The 13620-nt window shown below is 39.4% G+C and overlaps 1 protein-coding gene across 1 annotated transcript in view; it reads right to left on the reverse strand.

Moving 5' to 3' along the window:
* Nucleotides 1-13620, reverse strand: part of ipo11 (importin 11) — a 126111-nt gene that overhangs the window by 61316 nt on the left and 51175 nt on the right. Inside the window, exons 15-18 of the mRNA XM_069683786.1 lie at nucleotides 11528-11654; nucleotides 3154-3187; nucleotides 2921-2961; nucleotides 2674-2790 (exon numbers count right to left, since the gene is read on the reverse strand). Of these exons, the coding sequence (XP_069539887.1) occupies nucleotides 2674-2790; nucleotides 2921-2961; nucleotides 3154-3187; nucleotides 11528-11654 (319 nt within the window). The remainder of the gene's footprint in view (nucleotides 1-2673; nucleotides 2791-2920; nucleotides 2962-3153; nucleotides 3188-11527; nucleotides 11655-13620) is intronic.

Raw genomic sequence — 13620 nt, forward strand, 5'->3', positions numbered from 1 at the left:
CTTATAGATAATTCAAGTGACTCATTCATTGGCCTTTTACAGGATGCAACCTTTAAGAGTACAGGATGAGAAAAAACTATGTAATTAGTGCACCGCTTCCTGTAAAGGTTTTTCAAGCAGAAGAATCCAGATTCATCTCCTTCCTCTTAGTCTCTATCAACCCAGATCAGCTGCTTCAAAACTGGACAAGTAATCACAGGACAGGCAGTTGGAAATACTGAATACATTTCCTTCCTTGTGAGACAGTGAACTTCAAACTCCACTGAGGTGATCTCTTGAGGTGTCAACTCTACCATCTGTAAAGGCGCTGATAGAAGCCAATTTGGCTGACACATGATGTGAATGAGTGCAGCTCCAGCAGCAACAGTCAGAGCTCAACACCTGTGTAAGGTAGCCTAATGATGTTCAGATTGGTCTGTTTGCATTTTGAAGACAGGGAACAGCCTGACACATAAGCCTGTTATATCATTCTGTCTGTTCTAGATGAGACACTGTGCACATATGAACATTGTCAATTGCTCGTTGAATGGGTGACAAGTTGCTGACTTCAAGTTTTACATGCTGAACTTTCAGCAGGTGACATGCCCCTCTGCTGGGAAGCTCTTATGTTTTTTAACAACTGACCATAGAGATTGTGAAACTGAATTTTCAAACAAATGTGCTTAAGCTACTTCCAAAACGAAATGTTATGACTATAACTTCTGTTCCCTGAAGGAGAGGAATGAGGTACAACAAATACTAAAGCTATGCCCCAATCCAGGGGCCTGTCTACGGAGGATGCGTCATTCATAGCCTGTGTAGACCGTTAAAGCCAAACTGAAATGAGACGCTCTAGTCTAAGGAGGATTTCTTGTTTGTGTCACCAGCTGTTCCTGTCCTTTCCCTTGCGTCACCAAGCGCTGCTCCTGTCGCCTAGCAACAGGTGATTGCGGGCTAAGTAGCTAGCATAACTAACTTCGAGTAAGTTGACCTATTGTTTTTAGGATAATTAGTTTCAAGGTCCCTTTTGTTTTTTTAAACATGCATATCGCTCGCAATTCAATTGAGTTGAAACCAAACACATTTTAAAAGTGTATTTCACAGCCATGCAAGGGTCTGCCATTGTTTGAATTGGAGCGCAATGAATCTTGGGATACGTTGGGCCATGAAAGATGCACCCTATGGATCGTTCGTGGCACAGGAAAAGGAGGACGCATTTGTCAGGTGCAAGCCTTCGAGACGCTTCTGTGATGCAATTGGTCTTCAAATATGGCCTTCGAAGACTGCAGCCCCTGGACTGGGATACAGCTTATACATGTTGTACCGAGTGAATCGACTGAAAGGGAACAATCTGTTTTTGTACTAAAACGTTGTTATATTTTTCTAATCTTGGTTTCTAACAACTTCATTTACCGTTGAAATCAAACGTTTCATCATTCCTTTGTTTGAGACACTAGAGAATCTGGGTGTTCAGACATCAAATGGATGCAATCGCTGTCACTCCTGTGTGAAATTGAAAAATGTGATGGCAAACTTTGTAATCCAGGTGCAGTTGCTGTGCAGCCAGCCAACTCTAAGACATCAAAGTGTGGCCCTGAATACCAGATTTCCAAAAGTTTTCTGCCCCTTTTTTTTGTGCTGACTTGTGCTCCACCACGTACTCCCTATGGGGGCTATGTGGCCCCGCTGCAGACCCCACACTGAGATTTTTGCTCGATTACACCTTTATAAGGAGCCGGCGAGGTGCAGAAGGGACACAGCAAAAAAAAAAAAAAGGCTTGAGGAGAAAGATAAAAGTGAAAAACAGACCCACAAACCAGCCTGGGATGACATTTGTGAGAGTGATAGCAGAAAAATGAGCTAAATCTCATCATCTGTCATCATGTTCGTTTCAACTCAAGCTGCACTCATGGCCTCATTGAGTAGTTTTCTCAGCTGCTGCCACTCTTTGTGGGCTCAAAATCCCTTGTGAGATGGGTAAGAATATTAATGGAACTTCCACCGACTCTGGAAGTTTAGCCAGGGTGAGTGACTGGGGAAGACTTAACCAGAATGACAGATCGCAAGGATGAAAGCCATTTCTGTGACAGATTTAAGTCAAGGGATCATTTAAGGGAAAGTGCTTAAAACTGAGCTGAAAAGAGCCTGGGGGGTCGAGGAAAAGGTCAATTTTTAAAGGGTTGACAGTTAAGTGGATTAGAACGACTTATTGGCTGCTTGGAAAAAAAATAAAATCCATATGGCTACAAAAGCACTGCAGTGGCAGAGGGGAGACTTTATCATGATGGTAAATGAGAGCAGACATGAGAACAAGGGCTGCCTGAGGCTTCGTCATTGACTAAGAGTCAAGAATTGGACTCAGAGTCATCGCGTCTCTGTGTCTCAGGATGTGAAAATCATTAATTTCTAGGAATCTTTAGGGGGTTTTATCTTGGTGGTCTGGGGCTGGTACAGAGTGACATGTGTTTTGTATCTGTGTAAAAATGTTTCAAAAGCTTCAACAGTCCCCTGCAGAGTTCTCGTCAATGACTACAATTTAGTGTCATTCTTAAAATAGCAGCAGAATGTGTCTCCCAAGATTTCAAGGGCTCCTTCAAAGACATTTAAGCTCGACTTTCCTGCACTTTACATGTCAAAACTGATGTATTCTCCATTCAAAACATGTTCTTTTATATGAAATATAACAAATCTCACCTGGATGTTTACTCTCTCGATGACACAGGAGATGACATGGAGCACCTGCATCTTAGTGTCGCACTCTGTGACCTGCTGCAACAGCTGGAAGAGCAGCCCGAAGATAGACTCGAGGTACTAAACAAAACAAAAGGGGAAATAAGAAGCTGAAATTTGTTAAATTATTTAAAGATTATTGTGAAAAATTGATTCTTTTTGTCACTGAATAAAAAGCATATACATTAATTTATACATCATTGATACTCACTGGGAGGAACTGCTCTGTCCGGAACTCAAAGTCATCAACAGGTGGTCATGAGTTAAGGAGGATATTGAATTGCTTTGGGCAGGTATGCAAGCAGTGCATCAGGACACACTTAAACATTAATCATAACTCATAAAGCATGTATGCAGTTAGATGCAGTGAGGCCTAAGTAATGAGCATATAACAACAGAATGCTAATTTTATGTGTTGCAAAATTAATGTAAGATGAAGGATATTGAGCTTCAGGGTTGTAGCTGTCTCAATCCGCACCTGTGAGGGGGAAAGAGAAAAACAAGTTCAGCATTTTATAAATAAGCATCACACTTTTACCCCTCTATCGGTGCATCTGGATTGTTAGCTTATCAAAGCTGCACTACATTTGTAGTGATATAAGATAAGCTAACTGAGAGAGAAAAGAAACAGAACCTAACAAGATTGCCGAAGCTGCACATGCTGCAATACGACAACACAAAAAACATAATTACATTTTCCTTTAATAGACTTCAGAAAGATTGGAGCAAATGCTTTTCACATCTGAACACTCTGTGAGCGTGCACCTACAGCAACTTAGTTAAATATAGGTTCTTTATTGTAATAAATGAAGGCAGAACCTCCACTCTTATGGACTCTAGCAGCGTAATCTAGCGGTGTCACAGTGATGGAGGTGGAACTGCCCACCAGGGAGAGTGTGATCAGATGGAAGAGAGGAGATTAAAGAAGGTAAACGAGTGAAGTGAAACGTAAGGGACTGAAAACTCAATTACAGCCAGTCCTTGCTCTCACAAATTTCACAACACATTTAAAGTACCAAAGGTATGAGTCTCTTTGGGCGGATAGAGAGTGTGTGATGGCAATGTTGCAGATAAACATTATCAAGACTATCCAGTGTATGAAAGGTCTTAGTTATGCTACTTTAATTCCAATACATTCATATTCAACGTATTCTTTAATATCTACCTGATGAGCTATACCCTGATCTTTCCAGGTTTTCAGGTCCTTTTTTGTAGCTAGAAATCAGGGCCTTTTTCAGGTATTCGGCTGTAAGCAAATTTTGATAACTCCCTATATACAAGTGTTTTTTATTGCTCTAATTGCTGCACTCATATGTTAAATAAAGCAGTTTTGCATATATAAATAGAGGTCTTTGTTTGAGGATGTGAATAATTTAGGAATTTTTTACAACAATTTGTCAGTTGCATACCATAACCTATTCTGCTGTTAATACTGAGTGGAAAGATAAAATATATTTATCCTTGTTTGTATGTGGCAAGATGGCGACACAAACGTACGCAGCGGCTTTGCTCTCTACGACGTGGTTGTTTGGGTCTATTCTGTGTGCTTGTGTGTCGACTACGTAGGACTGTGACTAAATATTGGGAGTTCAATTAATCATGACTAAGTACAATTAAATGACTATTTACTACTATTTATTTAATTATAACTGTTGTGCTGTGCAAATATTTGCTGTCTTTAAATTCTTGTTCTGTTTTAACCTTGACCACAGCGGAGATGCAAGAAATTTTGTCGTACATTTGTGCAATGACAAAGTATTCTATTCTATTCTATGTGAATTTTTCACATTAATATAGTAAAACCTTTATTTTGAATTCATCAACAATATATATTTCAACTAAGAAAATGCATTTGTTAATTATTTTAAAAACCAGGCATAAAAAAAAGTCTGTTTTAAAACACGTCATCTCCATTGAAGTGGTTGCACTTTCCATTTTTTGGTCTCTTTCATAATTTAAAGCCAATCAACTCACTTCAAAGGTTAGTCTGCTTTTTAAAAGTTACTTATGCACTTTTATATCAACCCGCAGCGTGAGCTCAGAAGCATCCCACTTCACTAACTGATGCTTTTTCCCCACTCTTAAAGCGACTGATTTAAATAAGCCACACGCTTTAAAAAAAAAAAACTCCCACAAACACAACTCTCACATCTTCAGCAGGGACCTGTCACGACTAACGTTACAGAGTCTAAGCTTTGAACTGCGGGATGACTCGTGCACTTTATGTGAAGAGTTCCTGTTTATGAAGCTCTGAAATTCAAACAGACTCTGCTGTGATACGATAACTCTGAAACTAACAATTCTACTTCTACAACCATCATATTACAGGGTTTTATCAAAGGAGTGCCTCATCAATATTTAACACGCGCAACCACAGCATTAATTTCCCTTTTAGTCACTCAATTATTAGATGTAAAGACCAGAAGTAAGAATACAGCTACATGAAATACAGCATGAAAAGCGTGTCATTAAAAACATGACACATTAAAATGGATGAAACTATTTGCATAATCCATACGGAGTGATGTTTGCATCCATTTAACACACTATGAGTTTGGTTTGCAGTGTCATCAAGTCAGAGAGAGTTTCATCTTTTCTGAAGGAAAATTACATGTTCATTCAGAATGACATTAAAGCCTCTTTCTCTGTCACTGATGAGATATTTGAAGTGGCCAAATTGTCCTCCGTTCACAAGAAGAAAAGAAGAAAAAGAAATATAAATGCACTCATCAGCCACATTATTAGGTACACCTGTTCAACTGCTCGTTATGCAAATATCTAATCAGCCAATCACACGGCAGCAACTCAATGCATTTAGACATGGTCAAGACGATCTGCTGAAGCTTAAACGCACAAGCATTTCTAGGGTTTACAGAGAATGGTCTGAAGAAGAGAAAATATCCAGTGAGCGGCAGTTCTCTGGGCGAAAATGTCTTGTTAATGGCAGAGGTCAGATGAGAATGACCAGAGCTGATAGAAAGGCAACAGTAACTCAAATAACCACTCGTTACAACCAAAGTACGCAGAAGAGCATCTCTGAAGGCACAACACGTCGAACCCTGAAGCAGATGGGCTACAGCAGCAGAAGACCACACCGGGTGCCACTCCTGTCAGCTAAGAACAGGAAACTGAGGCTACAATTCGCACAAACTCATCAAAATTGGACAATAGTAGATTGGAAAAAACGTTGCCTGGTCTGATGAGTCTCGATTTCACTTGTGACATTTGGATGGTAGGGTCAGAATTTGGCGTAAACAACATGAAAGCATGGATCCATCCTGCCTTGTATCAAGCAGATCTGAAGGCAAAAGGGGGTCCAACCCGGTACTAGCGAGGTGTACCTTATAAAGTGGCCGGGGAGTGTATATACATGACTTTTGTAAAAAGTACATTCTAAGTGCAAAGTTGAATTTGATATATGGTTGGATTGAGAGATGTACAAATGATTCCCCTGTGACTACAGACTCATAAAATACAGAATAATGTTTTGGTAATGCTGCATACATTAAGAAGCAACAAAAGGAGTATGTTGATGAATGAGGCCCATCAGTCGCCTTGTTGGCAATTCAAACAGCCTAATGAGAGAAACTGCATTTCAATTCTACAGCAAAGTGTGGAAGATAATAGATTGCTTGATGAAATGCTCAGCTGGGTCTCATAAACACACGCACACACACACACACACACACACACACACACACAGAGAGAGAGAGAGAGAGAGGAATACACACGAACTCACACGCACACCCCAATGCCTGACAATGATTCAGTCACATTTGCTTCACATCATTATTCAGTCTCAAGCTCTCTTTGAGGAATACTAAAAAACAGCAGGTTCAAACTGAATTTAAAAGTGATTCAAAGTTTAATCGCGTCGAATCGTCTCAATGAATTTAAAGAAGGCAAAGAAAATGTTCAACTTGGCAACTACTCAGCAAAAAGCAATCGATCAACAAAACCAACTGTTAAGACAGTAAATTACAAACTTAAGTTAGGTCATACATTTTCTTATATTTGGCTTTTGTTTTTTTCCAATCAATCTTGTCGGAGCTCATCTTCATGTAGTTTATATTTGAGTGGAATTTTAACAAAAATATGACAAACAGATTTGCAATATTCCTTGTGTTTCTCATGTGTTTGACATCACGTGTAAAAAAAAGTCTGAAAACACTTTTGTCCTATTTTTTTTCAACTGTTTGATTTACTCTGAAACACCTCATAAGAGACAGTAATTGTCTGGCCCTAAGATAAGTTTTAAACAGATTGCTTTGGCTAAAAGGGCCCAGGAATGGGTAAAATGTTCACTGGGTCTCAAAGACGCCGTTCGAAAAGCCAAAAAAAAAAGCAATAAACAAGTATTATCAGGAAATTAGAAAGACAGAAAGCAGATAAACAACAATAATATTCATAAACCGTTCAGCTGGCTTATCACCTAACTCACTGAAAAAGCTTATTATAAGATGGTTTTCCATTTCCAAACAAAAATAAGTGATAAATGATATGAAAAGTGTTTTGGATTAACAGGTAAAAACAAATCATTTAACACTGATTGAAGGAGCAACACTAATGACATCACGTGAGGAAGCACCAACTCCCTCACTAGCTATTTGCTAAACCCCTTTGTGACAAGAAAGGTGGACAGATTCACATTCACAATTTATTTAATTTATATGAAGTGGTTTCAATATTAATTGAGAAATACAAATGGCTGTACTCATCATTTAAAGCTTGTTTTTGTTAAGAGTATAATGAAGACATGCTGTAGCAAAAACAATAACCATTTAGAGTTTGAGTCCTTTGTGGAGGCCATCTTGTGCTGGTGCTCAAAGAGGAAGCACGTCTCAACTACAGCCCTTTGAGGTGATGGGCGAGTAGGTGGGTTCTCTGATTTGATTGGTCAAAGGATGAGTGATGAAATTGACAGCCAATTAAGGTAAATACTGAATAATCTAGAAATGATTTTCTTCTTTTGAATGTGTTTTATAAATGACAATATTTTGAAGAATAAAATGAGGTTTGTTGGTATGAGCAAGCTAAGAAAAACAATCTATATTTATGTTTAACCTTGTCAACTTCATGTGCTGACCTGATAGGTCAGTTTGAACTGGCAAGGCGGGCTCACATGCTATATATGTGAGTGCAAAGAGAGAGTGTGGACTCGTGTGTTTTTCTTTTCTTTTTTTTTTGTAGAGACAGAAAATAAAAGTCTGCTTAATTTTTCAAAGCATAACTCCCCACCATAGTGATATTTTCCTTCCTGAAGTCTCACGACGCTTCCCTGCACCTCACTTTGTAACAGACACATATTCATATTTGAAGATTTAGCCTGATGAAATATAGGTATCTGACACATAAAAGCCTTCCTGCAGTCGAGGAAACGTGAGCAGAATTGGGACAAACTGTTGACTTTAAAGGCACAGCTTGATTTCGTCAAAGCTTGCTTAACAGCGATTTCTAAGAAACATCATTAACTTCCACTGGGAATGCAGGTAGACTAAAATTAGAAGGAGTTACAATAGCCACCGTGATTATTTTTAGCCCTCACTCTGAATCTGTGAGCAGACATCAGAGAAGAATGCAGCTGTTACAGAAAAGAGGAGAGTGAGTGTCATTAAGAGATGCCAATCAAGTGTGTCGTCTCACATAAAAAGCTCCCACAGGGTTTAGTGCAACCTCAGAATACTGTATCTTATTAATGACAAAGTATATATTTTATATTAATACAGAAACTCTGATGTAAAACCATTTTTATAAAAGAACAAGAATTCGCCCCTCATGGTTGTACGCCTCCACTAACTCATCTGGTTGCACTACATCCATCAGATTTCCCCACACTATAACGATGGACGGGGAATATATTCAGCTGTTACTGAGGTATAACGTTGACGAAAATAGGACGGACTTAAGGTCACAGTGACTTTGACTTTTGACCTCCAAAATCTAATCAGTTCGGCCTCTGGTCCACGGTGGACGTTTCTGCCAAATTAGAAGAAATGACTGAGATGTTGCCCTTACAAGAATGGGACAGGATTAATGGCCAGAAGTTTTTTTGTCCCTTTTTTCCCCACATGATGATGTCATCCCTTCATCATTTTATCCTATTAGACAATGGGACAAGATAAAGATACAGCAATATATCGTCGCCCTGACCCGTGCAATACAATTATCGATAGGGTGGCACCAAATATCAATATTTTAATAGACAAATATGGCGCTCTAAGCAGATTTTCCGATAATTTTGACTCAGCATGTCGCATGTCCAGAAAGGTTATGGCCACCTTGGTGACAGTGATCTTGACCTTTGAGCACCTGTTTATAATCAGTTCCATTTTTTGAGTCCGAGTGGACTTTTGTCTTCTTCTTCTGAGCCTTTATTCAGCCAGATTTGTCCCATTGAGATCAGAGATCTCAATGGGACATAAAAGCATAAAAGCACATAGATTTACTGACATTGCGAATGATTAGATAAAACATTTACACACAGACAGCCTGGACTCAATAGATTAAACCATTCTTTTAAACTCATTTAGTGGGGCTATGTTTTGCAGTTTAAGTTCAGTTTGTAGATTGCCTTTCCCAATTCGGTTCTGACTTTTTGAACAACAAAATGTAAGAAGTTCTGAGAGCGGAGAAAGTAATTTCCATCATTACGATTTAAAAGACAAGATAAAAAATTGGGAATTTTACCAAGAAGAGCTTTGTAAATAAAAACATACCAGTGACTTAGGCGGCGTGTGCATAAAGCAGGCAAATTAACTTTTGAGTACAAAAGGCAGTAGTGAGTAAGCGATCCACAGTTTGTAACGAGTGGACTTTTGTGCCAAAATCTGAAGAGTTTCCCCTTTAATAAATGGTAGAAAACACTAACCAGGCACTGGTAAGGTCAGGCTAGTTTGCATAGCATTCAAAGTTAGTATTCTGCTTTCAACCAAAATTTTACTTTCTATCAATTCATATTAACTGATCTCATTCAGGACACTTAAACCCAAACCCATTAAGCCCACATGCAGTTAAATGACCATTTTGATAAAACTACTCTTTACTCTATTCACTCTACAGTAGAGTGATCTTTCCCCAGTGTTGTAGTAGGACCACATGAGCAAAGACATTACTATTATCTGCCATCCCTCTCCCTCTCTTATGGTCTCCTGTGTCTCTGCTTAAAAAAACAACTCATAAGACAGAAAGGCAGCCATGAGCCTAAGTGGCTGAGCTGAGGCATGATCATAGGAGCAGATCAATAACTCCATCTTTTCAATGACTCATTCAATGAAGTAGAGAAAGTGAAATGTCAGAGATAAATATAGCTGTCATTGTGACAACAAGGACTATGGAATAGCCATAGAGATATTGATAACCGCCTTTTCTGATTGATAGAGGGCAGTTTTCCCCATTAGCCCATGAAAAGTTTATGATCGATAATTAATTCTGCCCAAGAGGCTCTAATTGGACCAGACAATATTGATCAGGGACTACGTTATGATTGGTGAGCAGGTCATTGATGTTACTGCAAGCTGTGTGGAAAAATACCAATGAAACTGTGAGGGTCATTATTGACCTCATGATCCCATAAATGTGTTTCAGTCTGTAACACGAGATCATAAAGGCTGTCTGTATTTTGTATATCTAAACTTTGGTTTAGTTTTAGGACATGGTTATGAAAAAATAAATAAACAACAACAAATGTATTTCTTTGGATATTCTCGATGTATATGTGGCTTCACTGAAAAATAAAATGAAGATGGCTTCAACTGTGGCTGCCCTCATTTACAAAAAGAAGTTAAAGTGGTAATCTTGAAGATTTCAGTTTCGTTCTCTTTGGCGGCACATTATGGCGATAAACGGTAATTGCTGGAGCATACTTTCCAAATACCAGACAGTGTCACATGTGTGACGGCTCTGGTTGTAATTCTTGATTTACAACCAGCCGCTTAGCTCCGCCTACCCTCTCTGGCAGACCAACCACTGCTGGGTGACGGAAAACGCACCAGACACCCAGTCCATAACACTGCAAATGCAAAGGCGTTCATCAGTGGGCCATAGGCAATAAATATTAGAAAGCAGCACAAATGTAAAAGCTTATTCACATTAATTTTGTCAGAGCATGATGTTTGCGTGGGCTCTACTTTTAATGCATTATTTTAATTACATTATAATCCTTATTACATTATAATGACATCAGTATTGCCACTGAGGGGGCTTGTCTAAAAGTTCCCCCACACAATGATGGATTATGAAGTGAGAGGCCATTAGACACATCGACTGAACACCTCTAACTCATAAGGGTTCAATCCCAATGGTGAGGTTATGTTGAGTTGCATTGTAAATAATGCAGAGACATTTCTATATTCCTCTATAGGAGTCGTGTTAAAGAAAAAGCATCAATTATACGCATGAGGCATGAAACCCAATGTAATTTCAGAAGAGCTTAACTATGCCGTGATAATAGCCACTTTTCCACAAATGGGGTGACACAGGGGCGGCTCAGGGCTCTAGCTGAAAAAAAATTTTAATGAATAAATGAAAGGTTTGGCTTTTTAATAATAACCTTTTAGAAATCTAGAATACTTTGTTGAGAAATCCGATGAAGAAACCTTCCTTTGACCCTCGATGAATGTGTTTGGCTTTGTTTGTAGAGAGTTGACAGTATAATAGCTTTGGTTCCACGCTGTTAAGTGGAGAACTGTGTCTGTGTGCTGCTTACTGAGGGCTCCATTCAGTCAATACAGTGCAATGATTTTAGGTGGAAGCCGGCACTTAAGTCATAATAGGCAATTAACAAAAAAAGACACAGACTTAGGGAATGTAGCTGACTTACCACCAAGTCAGGGTCCTGCATGAGGCTCAGGATGACCTCGTAGAGTAAAGGTCGAAGGTCTGATTTGAACTTGACAGAGATCCACTGTCCTATTAGCCAGATGACTCGTCGGCGAATCAACTTGTACCTGGAGAGGAACGAAGAGAGAGGACAGGGGTTAGGTGTGGTTGCAGAGGCAAACTTTAAAGGGCCAGTTCGCCAATTTTCAACCTCAGTCCTATCATGCTATTATGGGGAGCTATGCACGCTGGGTTTTGTAGGAATGTAGAAATGCGCCAATTTCAAATATTATTGCTTCTATCAATTACAGAGAACACCAGCTTTGACTGACAGCGGCTTTTTCCAGGGGTGAACTGCTCCTTTAACAAACTTTAACTCAACTCTCTATATATTGTGATATGGATGAAGACTGCAATCAGCTTACTCTCTTATCTTATCTCCACTATGTTGTAGCACTCATGCATGCATTAAGAACAACATGCCCAGCTTTTGAGATGATGAAATCAGTGCTGCCATTTTCTTTTAGCTCATCCTGAAATTGCTTTTATCAGTGGGTTATGTATGCTGGAGACTGCAGTGTAATTTGTGCTCTGAGGGAGAAAGCCATATCAAAATATGCAACTCACAGACTTTGTCTAATTTCACCCACAATCTAGTTATTATTTACATTTTGTTGTGCATGTGTATGCCAACATATAACAGTCCTCAGAGAGACAGAGATTGTGGCGAAAAAGGAGAACTGGGTGAGGTGTTTAAAGAATCAATGTGTTGTGTGTGTTTATCTTTTTAAATTAAAAACAAGCCTGTAAAGCCTGAGGGACATGACAACCAGTGACAGAAAAACTAAGGGAACAGTCTAGTTCAAAAACAGTAATGATCAGAAATCCACCGAGGCTGTGTGATAGGAATTTAAATGCTGGGCTCTGCGCGTCCCAAATGTTGGGAGCTGATGGGTTTTAAAAAGTTGTATCAGGCAAGACATGTCCCTCGGCAGCTGCCCTTGTTTGTATCCGAGGAAGAAACTGTGTCTGTGAACCGCCTTGACAGAGCTGAGTGGATGGAGGGATGGAGGAACAGAGAGATGAGAGGATAAAGGGATAGGGGAATGACACTCTAGTTGGCTTCTTGTCAAATATCCACAGGGAGACAGACCACAGTCTGGGCCTCCAGCCAGAAGATACTAAACAACAGCATGACTCAGGACTTAGAGATGACAATCAACACTGCGTGTGTGTATGTGTGTGTGTGTGTGTGTGTGTGTGTGTGTGTGTGTGTGTGTGTGTGTGTGTGTGTGTGTGTGTGTGTGTGTGTATGCAAGAAAGAGAACGGGTTTCCTATGTTTTGTTTTTATAAATGGATTAAAAGATTTTGAAATAATAGTATTTTTTGAAACATAAAATTTAAACTTAGATTGACTTATAGATTACCACCACTGATGCCATTGCGCTAAAAGCAATGTGAATTTCCCATCATCTTAAAAGATGCTTTTTGACCAGAAGTACCAGGAAGTTTTAGTTCCAGGAACTTCTCTATAAGGAACTAAATGGTTCCTGTGGCCTATAGTTGTCTGCGTTTCCATAGCGGCCTGAAGTCCCGGGAAGATTATGTAAATCAGGCAAATGACGTATGAAGAAGCAGTAAAAGTAACTGTACTACACCGCCAGTCCAGTAGGTGGCGGTAAAAAGATGAAGGCCATACTACAAAGATGACGAACGGGCCGGTATAATGTGCGACACTACAGTTAGTATGTTAGCATGGAGGAGATTCAACTTGGATGGATTCATTGAATCAACACTGAAACAATCTTAAAGCATGATGATAACAGTGAGCATGCAGCTGCAGTCTTTTAAACATGGCGGGTGAAATAAAACACTGCAAGTACTCGCCGATCGGAAATGATCCGCACTGCAGGCTGAATCAATTACCCCGGCATTAAATTTAGACCCTGCAATCGAAACTTTTCTCAAAAGATTCCTAGTTCCTGGGGAAAGTTCCTGCTGTCAAAAAAAGCACCTTTAGACACTCCTGAGCCAAACTGTTCATAGAAACAGTCAATAACTAGGATCCGATTACTTTTTAAGGTAAACAAGGT

The sequence above is a fragment of the Semicossyphus pulcher genome, unplaced genomic scaffold, assembly GCF_022749685.1.
Source record: "Semicossyphus pulcher isolate SPU_LCO1_2020_fin unplaced genomic scaffold, fSemPul1.0.p SCAF_6, whole genome shotgun sequence".
Lineage (NCBI taxonomy): Eukaryota > Metazoa > Chordata > Actinopteri > Labriformes > Labridae > Semicossyphus > Semicossyphus pulcher.